General features: G+C 37.2%; 1 protein-coding gene across 6 annotated transcripts in view; it reads right to left on the bottom strand.

The window, feature by feature from the left end:
• Positions 1–14,834, bottom strand: part of Akap11 (A kinase (PRKA) anchor protein 11) — a 50,983-nt gene that overhangs the window by 35,171 nt on the left and 978 nt on the right. For all 6 annotated transcript variants that reach the window (XM_005409104.2, XM_013506962.1, XM_013506961.1 and 3 more), the window contains one exon: positions 3,200–3,309. In XM_005409104.2, coding sequence (XP_005409161.1) covers positions 3,200–3,309 — 110 coding nt within the window. Of the gene's footprint in view, positions 1–3,199; positions 3,310–14,834 lie in introns of those variants that run through there.

Consider the following 14,834-nt stretch of genomic DNA (forward strand, 5'->3'; position numbering starts at 1 on the left):
TAAGAGTTCCTTGTGCCCAGAACACATGACTATACCAGAGACTAGGCACTAAGCTCACTGGAAGACCAGTCAGGACCCTCAATAAGCCATAGATTTGCTTATTCTTAAGATAAAACTACTATTACATATCTGATTTCCAAGTCACTGACAGAACAGAGGGAACAATTTATCTAATGAGTAAAATAATGTGAGAGCTACATAGTGAAACTAACAAAAGTGATTATTTGCTCAACAAAGTTAGAGGCAGAAAAAGAGAGGCTCAAAATAAGGGTTTTTGGGGAGAGGTTCTATAGACAACTGTATCTGAAAATAAGGACTTCTGGATTTCGGGAAAGGGGCTGTCTCAAGAATAAAGGACTAGAGGGAAGAATTCCCATAAAGAAAATGACTATCACTGTTGAATATTAACTTCCTTTTACCTTACTTACTCCCCCTCCTTTGATTTGATCATGTGTTCCTTGATCACAAATGTCCTGGATCATTTCTTTTTTTTTTTTTTTTTTTTTTGGTTTTTTGGTTTTTCTCCGGTACCGGGAACCGAACTCACGACCTTGCGCTTGCCAGGCAGGCGCTTTGCCGCTGAGCTAAATCCCCAGCTCCCCTCCTGGATCATTTCAAAAGGGTCAGCTTGAAGGAATTCCTCCTGGCCAATTTTGAGACACTCAGACATCAAAAAGAATAAAAATGGAAAGTATTACAACTGCTCATGGAGCACTCTACCCACAGCACTAGCTGACAAGTATTGAGTAGAATGACTAAATTAGAAAATCTCATTTGTAACTCCAAACGTAACTACTGACTTAGAAAAGAACCATCAATGTATCCTAAACCTAGCAGGTTAAAAGCTATTGGGGAACAGTATACTCATACCATCACAAACTATCTAATAAGTTTATTAACCTTATAATTACAAAGAACTATGTGCGTTTGTATTGGAGATATGTGATGGCTATAATCTTGGCCACCTGGTAAAGCATAAAATTAATGCAGAGTCATCTTTAAGGTGTTCCTGCTGAATCTAATTACAGAGAAAACAGATGAACACAGAAGATGGAGATGTTCTACAGGACAACTAGCCTAGACTCTTCCAAAGATTTGCTGTCGTGAGAACAGAATTTAAACTATTAAGGTCTAGAATGAAGGAGATCAAAGAAACAAAGTACTAAATGCAGTATAAGCAGCCGGACGTGGTGGTGCATGCCTGTAATCCCAGCACTCGGGAGGCTGAGGCAGAAGGATCATTGAGAGTTCAAGATCAGCCTGGGCTACAAAGTGAGCTCAAGGCCAGCCTGAACTGCATAGGGAGACCCTGTCTCAAAAAGACAAAAAAAAAAAAGCAGTATATGAACCTTCACTGGATCCTAGATGAGAGGCAAAGAAAGTTACCAGGACATTTGGGACAATCAGGAAAATCTATGTATGGATGGCATATTGGACGGTGTTACTGAGTTAATTATTTTCTTAGGAAATGGTGCTGACATATTGAAAAATATCTGTAGGACTGCTCTCACACAACTGCAAAAGGAAAATGTGTATGTGGGTGTGTATATACAGAGAGGGGTAAAAAAAAAAAAAAAAGGGATGGCAAAACATTAACAAAGGGTGAACCTAAGTAAAGAATATGAGATATTCATTGTACAACTGGGTTTTACCCCAACTATTCTATGGTCCTGAAAATGTCAATACTTAAATAATCTGTTTTCATTAATGAATAGAGGTTTTCATGATTATTTATGGACGCATAATCAAACCAAAATATATAAAATGTGAAATATGAACTTGAGCTATCAATATAAATTCATGACACTGTATAGCACAGAGCATTCCCAGTAGTCAGGTCTTGGTTTCTAAATACTTTTCAGGCTTCTTTGAAAAAATAGCCCATTTCAGGGCTGAGAAAGGGAAAATAGGTCAAACCTCGTCATCCTTACCAAAGAGGTAAAACCTGAAAGCAAGAAAGCAATTGGGAAATTACATGCTAACAATCTGGAGACAATTTGACCAATTTCAAATACATAAGTGAACAAATGGATGGATGGATGAATAAGTAAGTGAATCACTATAAATAAATGATTGTAAAATACAGAACTGTAAAAACACAGCTGGCACACATCTGTAATACCAGTTACTTGGGAGAATAAGGCAGGAGGACTGCAAGTTAGAAGCCTGGCCAACTTAGCAAGACCTTGTCTCCAATTAAAATTTTAAAAAGAGCTTGGGATGAAACTTGGTGCTCAAAAGCTTAGCTAAAACGCGTGATGCCCTGGATTTAATCCCTAGTGCCAAGGGGAAAAGCCAAAATTTGTGAGTCCAAAGCAATATAAATAAAAGAAAATAAATTCACTTGTCATCACTAAAAGTGACTATAATCCAAGTCATTAATCTAAAAATTGGTAACCAAAAAACACTGGCCCTTTCCTTATCCACTTCACATGAATTATCTTGTCCCTTTCGGGTATTACCACAATACAGAAGATAGCTATCATCAGAGAAGGAAAGCAAGAAAAACACTGCAATGAAAGTCAAAGACTGTCTTACAGGTAAAGTCTGGTCAGCAATGTCCAGCCCAAGAAGATGAAGGCCAGAAAAAAGAAGAATAAAGTCTGCTAACCATCCTCCAGTCTCTATTCTTCTCTTCTTCAAGTAATGCTCCAAATTGTTACCAAAATCACAATGGCAACAAACAGAAGGTTAACTAGATTATTCCAGGGTTTTGTTTTGTTTTGATTGGGGTACTGGAGCACTGAGCTGCATACCAGCTCCTTTTTGTTTTATTTTTGAGACAGGGTCTTGCCAAGTTGCTAACTTGCTCAGGCTGCATTTCAATTTGGGATCCTCCTGCCTCAGCCTCCCACAGTGCTAGAATTACAGGCATACACCACCATGCTCAGCTCCAACTTGTTTTAGAGGGGAAAGAAGGGGCTCTTCCTCAGATTAGAAAGAAGAAAGGATTAACAACTGTATTTCATTTTCTTACTAATTACCCAACATCTAGCACAGGGCTTATTAAGTAGCGCTTAATTTTGTACTTGCTAAATGAATATAGTATAGTGTTTCTTACAAACCTTTACAGTAAAGCTCAAGGCATATAAAAAAAGACTCATTTAAAACTAAATGCCATAGCAATAGGAATTTTAACAAAACTATCAACAACTATATCAAAACGCTTATAAAATGGAACAAAATATAGTGAACCTACTTTTCTGACAGATGCTCTTGGCTTCACACGACTGTTTCTGAAAGTCTGGAAAGTCGCCATAACTATGTTAATTTTGATTGCAATCACTGAAGAACAGATGCACAAAACACCTAAAGAAAACATATTAAAAAGGAAAAATTTTTTAGTCTTAGTATTTCAGGCAGGTATTTTGTTAAACAGTTTCATTAAACTCAGTCATTTAAAGAAAAATGAAAAAAATTGATTCCTAAAAATTATCAATCCAATGTATTTTTGAAAAATAGGCAAATACTGGTACCTTAGTGAGATATAAAAGCATTACAATAATCTTATTTTTAGGTTCAAAATTATAGTTTACCCTTTTCTGTATAACCTCACCACGCTCTTTTAATTGCAAAGCCTAAGTAAGAATTATCTGCAGTCTTTTTTTTTTTTTTTTTGGTTTTTGTTTTTTTCTCCGGTACCGGGAACCGAACTCACGACCTTGCGCTTGCCAGGCAGACGCTTTTTGCCGCTGAGCTAAATCCCCAGCCCCTCTGCAGTCTTTTTAAATCTTAAATACAGTAATAAAAAAGAAACCCAGCTTTCCTGCCTCTAGTCATTTCTTATCTCCATAGTAACAATAAGTGCAACAGACACTGCACAGAGGGATAATACACAAGTGATAATATAAAATGTTTACATATAAAATTAGATGAATAAAAATGAATTCCTTATATAGAAGTTTAAGAGCAACCAATGACTAGAGATCACATCAGGTTAAATGATTAATAGCACTTAACTACACCCCTCAGGAAAAATTCTGAAACTAAATCTTAACTTTTTAATAACAATTTAGTTGAAACCTTTGAGAATTTAAATTAACTCAGGACATTAACCATTCAATCTATATTTGACTGCAGAATATCATCCATTCACTTAAGACCTACTCATGCTACACGCTAGAAGACAGTAACAGCCCTCTTGGGTTTGAAGACTTCCAGAGAAAAAGTTTTATTGAAGAATAGCCACGGGGGACTGAATTTTAAATAACAAAAAAACTGAATCAATAAAAATTTAAGAAATACTTAGCTTCAAGTATTTCAGTAAATTAAGCTGGTCTTATTAAGGCTTGCCTATGTCAGGTTTCTAAAACATTTGGTTAATAGGAATTTACACTATGAAGAGATTTATATGCAAACAATTCAATCCAGCCCCCCTTCAGAATTTCAAAAACTGAATTTTTTTTTAGTGAAGTTCTAATCTTATATTCTTTCACTAGAGGGGTAAAAGTGTGTGACTGCACTTCATATATGCACCCTTCTCCTCTAGAGTCCTAGATTTTAATACTTAGAAAAAAATTATAATGTTACTCTGTTCTGAACTAAGGTCAAGTCCTAACAGTCTTATGTAACAATAAAAGTTTGGTTACTGAAACTGAAGCGGGTAAAGGAACTGCATAACACACACACACACAAACACACACACACAAATCATTCCACAGACTGCTCACATCCCTGTTCTACCTCTTACAAGTTTGTTTCCTCTAGGTAATCACAATGTTTCTGAATCTGTTTCCTTAATTAATAGATATGATGTCCTAATTACTGAACAGGTTTATTGTGAGAACCAAATGGAAAATAATGTATGGTAGGCATTTGGGAAAGTACAAAATATGCACAAGAGAAAAATTAAAATACTTACACATGGACCAAAATGATCAAGAGGAACAAAATTACCAAAACAAGGTTTGAGCATAAGAGTTTATGTGGATAAACCAACGGGATAATCCTTTCATTTGTCCCAGGCCAATTTACTCTAAATTATTTCCACAGCATTCTCAAACTACCAGAAACCTTCAGAGGCAAATGGACTTGCCCAAAAGTCACAGAAAATATATAATATATAGGCCAACATAAAGGTTCCAGAAAACCAGACACTCTCAAAGTCAGCTTCTGAGTAAAGTGGCGTTGCCTTGCTAGAAGACAATTTTGTAATGTATGTCAAAGCTCTGAGTATCTTCCTACCCTTTGCCCCATCAAGTGTACCTTTGGGAATCTGTAAAAGCAAAAATTGATCCTGAAGCATCCAAGGTTCTAAATTAAAGCACATAAGGAATAAGAGCTAGCTGAGATATTTAACATCTTATTGTATCCTCTAGTTTTACAATTAGAAAAACTGAGGCATGGAAAGTTAAGCAATTCACCCAAACCTACACAATAAATGGCAGAGCTGATACTAAAATCTACATTTACTAACTCTGGTACTGCGGAGCTCTTAAGCACTCCTCTCCAGTATATCAAGGTTTGAGATACTGTTCATCACGCTTCATAATAGAAATAAAAACAATCTAGATGCCAGAAGCAGGAGTGATGAAACAGCTGTTAGATCATTCCCACAATGAGGCCATGGCAAACATGAAAAACAACACTGAAGGACAGAAGGATGGTACACATAACACCTTTACAGAGTGGACTGCTAACCTTCCCTGAAGGGGTGGGGAGTTGGGGAAAAGGGATGGGAAACAGTAATTATCTTCACAGCTGCTGACTACAGTCATTCTAATCAAAGGTAAACACTACCTCACAGCATAAAACTAGTTATCTGAGATGAGCTGCCCACCCTAAGCTGTGATGTGTTGAGGGGAGTGGCTGACTGCTGAGAAAACACCCTGGCTGCAACCAGGGACCCCAATTTACTTTACCCACAGTTTTCAAGGCTGAGATATAGAATCCAATATGGGAACTATAAAACATTTACAAACAAACACAAAAGAATACATGCAAAAGGAAAAAAAAATCCAGACAAATCATATCCTCCCTAACTTACAATATCTAATAGTACCTCAGAAGTTGTATCACTTTTTAAAATTAATAAGGATGGAAGATTAGTTCCACATTTACAATGTGCTTCAATCATGGAAGAAGAACGATTTACTCAGCCATACTCCACCACTTTATGTTTAAGGTAAAATAGTGTCTCACAAAGAACATCTACCAGGAAATATCTGTGCAACATAAAAGTGAATCCAATACAAGATGATATGGCATACTTCTGGTAAAACAGAGCCGAGAATCATCTTTAGAAATAACGTACACAGGCAGGGGGTGGTGTTGGGGAGGAAGATGAAAAGTGCTTGATGCAGGCCTTTCTCATCATACAGAATTAGAAAGAATGTAGTTTTCAGATTGCTCAAGAAAAGCAAAAATATACTATTTTCCCCAAAATACCTTTGTATTATAATACACTTTTCACTTAATCCTTGTTTGTTTTGTGCCCTATTGTGGGTAAATAAAAAAGAATTCTAAGCAGCGTGTTGTAAGAGAAGAAATGAAGTAAACCTAGACTTGGGGGGAAACAAAAGCAGATGAGAGACAAGAAAGTACACACGAACAAAGCAAACACCTGAAAAGCGAGCTGCTAGAGCTCAAGGGAGACACAGAAAATCATTACCTCAAAAATTCTACTGAAAAAAAGAAAGTTCTATGGCATTCTCTTAGTTATTACCCAGCTGTTGGAAAGAGTAAGTTCCAATAATACACACTAGTGTGAAAAAGTAAGTTTGCAAAATTGTATAATCAGGTGTATATAGAATCTGGATATCTAGATTTTGAGCACTATGTATGCAATGTCTGACTGAGAAATACTTTATTTCTCTGACCATTATATTGGTCTCCTTCCCTCAATTATTTCCTAACTACTTAATTCAAACATTAGTATTTCCTTACTTCATCCCTGTCTTTTAATTTTTCATTCCATTTAGTTTTCCAAAGACAATTTACTTCTACCCTTGCTTTTAACTATGCAAATACAGTTACTTGATAATTTATATTTTCCGTTCAGTTCTGTACTTGAGTTTCTTATATCCAATACCCTATTAAACACTTCCGACTAAATACCCTGCTAGGGATAATATCAATGGTTAGAGGTTCACAGGCTGGAGGTTTGGTCACCAGTACAACAATGTTAGGAGGAAGTGTGACTTGAGAGCTGAAGCCTAGTGGGAGGTAATTCAGCCTTGCAGCACTATCCACACGAACAGATTCACAATGTCCTGTGGTAGTTCTGGCATTCGCAGAACTAAATTAGCACTCCAAGGACATGTTTTATAAAGTGTGCCTGTCCCTCCCTGTACTCCAGCTTCCTGTCCCACCGAGTGATTGCTTCCTCTCATGCACACAATCTTCCCATGATGTCATCCACCATGCTGCGATATATGCAGAAGGTCATCACCCAAGGCTCAGCAGATAGGCCTGCCCATTCTTAGGCTTTTGGCCTCTAAAGCTGTGAGATAAATAAATCTCTTTTCTGTATAAAGTACCTAGCCCAGTGATAGAGAACCTTTTAAAGACCAAGTCCCCAAACTTCAACCCAAAGCCCAATTATTTATTACAAAGTGCCAACACTGCAGTTAAACCAAATACTGAAATTTTAGTTTAGAAAAAAACAGTTCATACAGCATAACACCTCTTTTCTTAGAAGAAATACACAGTAACAGTTCACCACCTCTGACTTAGCCTGAAGTACTATATATTGTTATACCAACCAAAAAGCCACTAAGACAAGCCCAGGTACTTCAAGATTAGTATGTTCACATACGAATGAAACTTACTCCCTAAACAATCTTCTCCTATATTCATTATCTCAGTAAGGGCCAATAAACCAACTCCAAAGAGAAAGCCAAGCTGGAAACTGGCCTTTCCCTCAATCCCTACAATCATAACTAGTAAATTACTGAGTCCTAATCTGTCATGGTCTAAAGTTCCCTCAAATTCACCCTCTCACTTCTATCAACTACTTACACTTCACACATACACTCTAGGATCTCTGTCTTTGAGAAAGGCTTAACTCATCCCTCCTTGCCCAACTAATAATTACTTCTTTTATGGCCCTGAAGTGGTATGTCCTTTAATTCTTTGGTACAATTGTTAGCATACTTTACTCTAGTGAATTCCTTGCAGGCAAATACACTTACTACATATTTGTGTTCTAAAATAGTAGGCAAAGCTTATTAAAGGCATTCAAACACTTACTGAAAAATGTCATTTTAAAGACCAAACTATGCCACAATAACAAAGCCTAAAACCCTCAAAATAATCCATAAACTCCAAATAATCTGTGTACTCCAGCTAAATTCAACACTTGAGGATTATAAATCAAGCAGGCAAGAGTAAGATTCAATGGCTGACATACACTACAAAATTATGAGGTATGCTAAAGAGAAAAATATGACCCATAGGCAGAAAAAGTCAATAAATACAGAACCACAAATAAGAGAGGACATAAATAGAAAAGAACAACAAAACTATAGTATAAATGTGTTCCATATTCAACAAAGAAGAAGAAAAACATGATGATCCCAACTAGGAGGAAAACAAAAAAGAAACTAAAACTGAACTTATAGAAATGAAAGCAAAATATTTCTAAAATGAAAGACAAAATGGATGCAGTCAACAGCAGATTAAATATAGGAAAATAAAATTAAGTGAACTTATAGACAGCACACTAGAAACTATCTAAAATAACAGAAGTCTTTTTTTTTTCTTTTCAGATAGAAAAAAATCTTAAACTCAGACCATCAGTGACTTGCTTAGCATTTTTTTTGTGTGTGTGTGGTTTTTCTCCGGTACTGGGAACCGAACTCACGACCTCGTGCTTGCCCTGCAGGTGCTTTGCCGCTGAGCTAAATCCCCAGCCCTACTTAGCATTTTTTTTAAAAAAGGGTAATTGGAGACCCAAGGAGTAGGAAAGAAAAAACAGGAAAAAAAAGTTTTAAGATCAAATGGTACAGAATTTATCGAATCTCTTATAAAAAATGTCACCCCCCCCCAAAAAAAAAGTCACAGGTCCAAGAAACCTCTGTAACACTAAAAACAAAGAAACGTCCGCTTAAGGTACATCATAACCAAACTGCTAGAAAGGAGTGACAAGGAGAAAATCTTAAAAGCAATCAGAAGAAAAAAAATGTAGTGATCACATATACAAAACAAAGGACAACAGTCTTCCTATCTAAGCAAGCCAGGAAACAAGATAATGGAGCCATGCTTTAAAGCATCAAAAAGGGAGGAAAAAAGAAAAAACCTGGCAACTCAGATATCTATTCCCTAACAAAAATAACTTTCAACAGTTAAAGCAAAATTAATTTATTCAGAATAATAAGAGCTCAGTATTCACCATCAGCCCATCATCTTTAGAATAAAGAGAAATTCCTCAAAGAAAAACAATGCCAGATGGAAATCTAGTCCTTTTGCAGGCATAAGGGATACCTGAAATGGTAAATTTAATGGTAATATAAAAATTACTTTCTCATTTCTTAGTCTCTTTTTTAAAAAAACTTTGAAAATAACAATATATACAGGAGTTTACAACAGACACGTAAGTAAATTTATGACAAAATGTCACAAAAGATGTGGTGCACCGGAAGTGAAACACTATCAAAAGATTTCTACACTGTACATGAAATGGCTATCACATGAAGAAAGACTGATAAGTTAAAGCAACCACAATAAAAATTAAACAATGCCTGATAAAGAAAAGTGATATCCACCCTTTTGCAGAGCAGGAAGCTAAGCTCACCTCACAGGACTACTGTAGAATTGCAATGCAATAGCATGTAAAAACAGTGACAAGGCCAGAATTCAAACACGGGCTCCTTCCTTGAGGTACAGGCCTGCTGTCACCCTCAAAAAATTCTAAAAGCTCTCAGCTATTGCTATTTTTCTTTTCAAAACATTAATCAATTATCCTAAAAAGATTTAAATATTCCACTATCAATTAAGATACTTGCTTCTGTCGTTTCTATCCTCTTACTTTTTTCTTAAAGCAACCTCATTCCTGCACGCACAACAAACATTTTGTTGTTACCTCTACAGGGTTTCTCAAGCTCAGCATTACTGACCCAAAATGTCACCTTTCCTTGTTGGGCGGGTGTCAGTGCACAATAGGTAAAACATTTTTCAGCATTCTTGGTCTTGACCCATATATGCCAGCAATACCCCCTTAGCTAAAGGAATCAAAACTCTCTGATAGCAAAACTATCACTGCATTATTTTACCACTTTAGACTACAGTGACTTATATAACAGTTAAATGTATACAAGTCTATGCCCTGCATTAGACTTTAAATATTAAACATACATTCGGGGCTGGGGATTTAGCTCAGCGGCAAAGCGCCTGCCTGGCAAGCGCAAGGTCGTGAGTTCGGTTCCTGGTACCGGAGAAAAACCAAAAAAAAAATAAATAAATAAAAAATAAACATACATTCAACAACTGTCTAAAAATTTTTGACTCAAACACAATAGAGAAAAGTCCCTGCTCTCAAGAGCATACATTCTAAGGCCAAGGGCTTATTCATCTCTGTACTCCTCAAAGGCCATACCCCAAAGAAACCACTATTATTTATTAAACTAAAGAAGCCGTAGGATGAAGGGAAATCTCGTTAAGAATGTGAAATTCAAAGAGGTATTAAAAGGCAAGACAGACATCATTAAACAGAAAACAGGGCCACCTACTTAACGACTTTTGAAAAATTAATACAAGGATATTTATTTTGCCAATTTGTTTTCTCAAACATCCATCAAAAGGTTATTTTTTCAATTGCATTCCAGAGTGAAACTCATTCTTAAACCACGTTAGAGCCCAATCAGCCATTGGTACTTAAAGTATAAGCATGGACCTAGTTGATAAATACTACGTGTAAATGGTTTATTAAATCCACAACACACTGTACAACAATAAACACAATTCAAACATATACATACACACACAAAACTAAAGCTGTGAGATTGTGCTTTCAAGGTGAATATGCTGTCCAGAAGTTGAATTATTAATCTTAATACATAATCCATACATATGACTATTTCTGACCAAAAAATGTTCAGAATTTTAACTCAAGAACACATTTCTCTCATATTTCTCATATATTTCAGTGATCCTGTGACTCCATTACTAAAAAGCCATTTAAGATGCTCTTGCAAATTTAAGTTTCTATCCTAAGCAGCCAGTGGCAGGAATGTGTGAATGGATGCGCTTTCAGATAGTCCAACCCTATATGCTCAGGCAGAAACTCTTAACTAATGGTATAGACAAGGCATTAAAAAAACTGTGAGGGCCAGGGGTATAGCTCAGTGGCACGGTGCCTGCCTGGCAAGTTTGAGGTCCTGAATTCAATTCCCAGTACCAAAAAAAAATTTTTTAATTAAAAAAAATAAAAAGTACAAAAGATTTTACACCCAGGAAATTGTAAGAAAGGTAGACAGGCTTTGCCAATGAATTACAGAATAATTAGAAGGTAATATCTAAAATTAACAGCTTTTGTTGGGTCAGAACTTGAATTACTACTCTTAAGAATCATCTACATATACACAGCCCGAAAGCTGATCCTGGGGACAAGGAACAAATGAAAAATTAACAAAATCTAAGAAGACAACTATGATCAAGGATTTCAAGACAAGAAAAAAAGGAACCACAAATAAATGCAGTCTGAAAAGTAGATGCCAGAATTTAGAGGACTTTAGTGTTACTGAAGTCAAGAAATAGTCTCAAATGAGTGGTCAGCACTAAACTTCCTCGGGGTGGAAATGGAAATGGTAAAGGAAGAATCAACTCCACTCCAGGAGTCCAGCTCACAGGACCTGACACTCAGGTCATACTCAATAAATACCAACGCCATAATCCTTGCACTGTGCCTGCCACATGCCAGGTAGACACTGTTAACTGCTTTACAAATGTGAATTCATAATTCTCACAACAGCAATGTTATTATTATTATTATTATAATCATTTTATAGACAGGGAAGCTAAGGCATGAAGCATTCAAGTAGTTTGCCCTAACTCACACATCTAGGAGAGCCTGTCCTGAAAGAGACCAACAGATCCACTTAGATCACTACCAAGCAGACAGCAAATTCAATGTAGTACTAATTAGGAAGAACTCGGACTACGAAATGTTAAAAGTACAACCAAGGTACCCATCACTGCCTCCCTTCTCACATTCCTCTTCTTAAAGAACTTCTCATGTAGTCTGAAAGTGCAGCCCAGTGAACAGTGAAACACACATTCAGTGTTCTCCCCAGCCACATCCTATCTTGCCTCACCTCCAACAAGCTCCACTACAAGTAAAAAGCTGACCAATCAGGTTTTCACTATATACATTTAGAATTGAGATTTGGAAATACTTGTTAGGAACCATGCTGCAAAGTCAAAGCGAGGCAGGTACTGGTGCTCAGGCAAATGGAAGTGAGGCAGAAACCAAAACCTTCTACAAGAAAGACAGTAAGAAAGAACTAAAATAGGCCCCCAGTTAGCAGAGAACTAAGACCACATATTACACAGAAAAATCAGAAGAGTAACTGGCTAAAGAGTTTCTGGCTTCCAGGGCACTGAACAGGAATCACACAATGGACTTCAGAGGCAGTACTCCAACCTTACCACAAATGCCTTTTTTTTTTTTTTTGCTTTTTGAGACAGGGTCTTCCTATGCAGTTCAAGCTAGCGTTGAGCTCACTTTGTAGCCTAGGCTGGACTCGAACTCACAACAATCCTCCTGCCTCAGCCTCCCCAGTGCTGTGATTACAGGCGTGCACCACCACACCCGACATGACAAACGCCTTTTTAAAATAAGCTAATTCAAATGGTTTTTGTTTCTGGCACCCAAATAATTCTCAAGCCATTAAGGAAGGTCAAAGAAAAAACTCTATGAGTTAGCAGCTACTAGATGCTTCAGATTAATTTTTTAAGGCAGGTATTTCAACTCTCATTTCAAGAATAAAGAAAACAAGATCCAGGGATATTTGACAAGTCTAACTCCAAAGCCAAACTCTATGCCTCACTTTCACTCAAGTAATACGCTTTGTTCCAGGCCACTACACCATTTTTTTCCCTCATGAAATATTTCCAGACTAACCAACGTTAATTTTTTTCTTTTATCATGTCCGGTCTCTACACATTTCAAATGCCTTTAATTCAGGAAATATTTTCAATAAACATTTACATAAAAGAATGAATATAAAAATGAAGACATCTGGATCTGAACTGTTTTTAAACTGATAAAGCATCTTCCTTTCCTTCCTCATATGACCAGTTCAAATACCAACTTAAAACTTAAGCGAAACTTAGATCTTTTCCTATCCTCTCTCACCCCTCATTTTCTACAGGTTAATTTTATTACTAAATGCAGGCCATATGACAAAAAGAAAAAAAGTCAGTTTATGTAAGTCATTATTAATTACCCTACCCAAATTATTTTAATTACTTTCCAAAGGCAAGACAAACAAATGCCTCGGGCCTAGGAGTCTGAAACCCTTACCAAAAGGTTATTAAGAACCAGCCACACATTTTCTCTATCTCTGAAAATCAGTTGGAATAATGGAATGGCAGGAAACTTTTCTAATCTAGCCTCCTTTGCTCATTCACAAAAAGACATTTGCTAAGCTTTTCACTTTCTTCATGTATAGACATAACTCCATTTGTAACGAAATTTCCCTTAAAATGACTTATACTATACTGTCTGAACTGGTCTGAGTTCCTTTTCCAGAAAGTAAGTTCCTGGGATTTTTTTTTTTAATTGTTTTTTCAGTTCTTCCTTTTTCAGTCCCTAAAGAAGAAGGACTCCCTCAGCTTCCAGCCTTATCATAGAAGCTCAGTGGCTGAACAAGCTAGACAATTTTTTTACTGTGGTTCTCCTGTATCTTCAATACCTGAGAAATATCACTGGCCCAGGAGTATACTTCAAAGTCTTTATTAATCTCATCAAATAATGCGATTTTGTGTGTATGCACACTAATCACTAGATTAGCTTGGGAACCTACTCCTCCTGACTCCCCTATAATCTCTGACATCTCATAAAGTATTGTTACAGCAACAAATAATTGTGAGAGTCACTGCCAACCCTTGGGTCACAGTTTTGCCTGAAGGAACATAAAAATGTACGAATAACCAATAGGACTTGAAAAATACTAATGTGTTTAAAAAGATTTATTGCATTGCGCTAGGGACACCAGTCATGTCACACACTGGGCTGTCATTCACTCTAAAATAAAACACAAGACGTTAAAACAAAGCATCTGTGCATAACGAAGTGCTCCATTTTCTCTGTATAACCTGTATTTTTTAACCTAAGAAAACCAGTATCAACGTAACATTTCGTACCAGGTGGGAAGAACCTTGGGAAAATTTAAGCATTTAGCAAGTGACTGAATAATTACAAAGCTAAGAACAGAACTGTAATTACTGACTCCATCATGCACTAAAACTGTGTATCTGAGCAATTATTTCTCACCACGAAATGCCTTAATGTCTTAAATTAAAACATCGCCAATGAATAAGATGGCAGAGGGGGAAGCAGAGGAAAATAGCTGTTGCCAAGTCATACCACTGTGATGGTTTAGCTTTCACTGGCACTGTCATTTGCCTCCGTTCTCTTTTTTGAATGCTTCAATTACAGCTACACGCTCTTCTCACACAGCAGCGCACAGGCTGCGAAACCGGCAGTACCCCCGCGCGCCGGGACCACTACGTGGCCCGCGCTTAGGCCGGTCACGGCCCGGGAGGGACCGCGACGGCAAAAGCTGCACCAGACGCGGAGGGGCCGCTCGCCGCCCTCGCTTCCGTCACGGGATGGAGGAGCCCGGCGCGCGCCCGCGGGCTGAGGGGCCGGCGGGACGCACGCAGTGTGGGGC

This window comes from Chinchilla lanigera, unplaced genomic scaffold (genome assembly GCF_000276665.1).
Source record: "Chinchilla lanigera isolate Chin_1 unplaced genomic scaffold, ChiLan1.0 scaffold00117, whole genome shotgun sequence".
In the NCBI taxonomy this organism is placed as follows: Eukaryota; Metazoa; Chordata; class Mammalia; order Rodentia; family Chinchillidae; genus Chinchilla; species Chinchilla lanigera.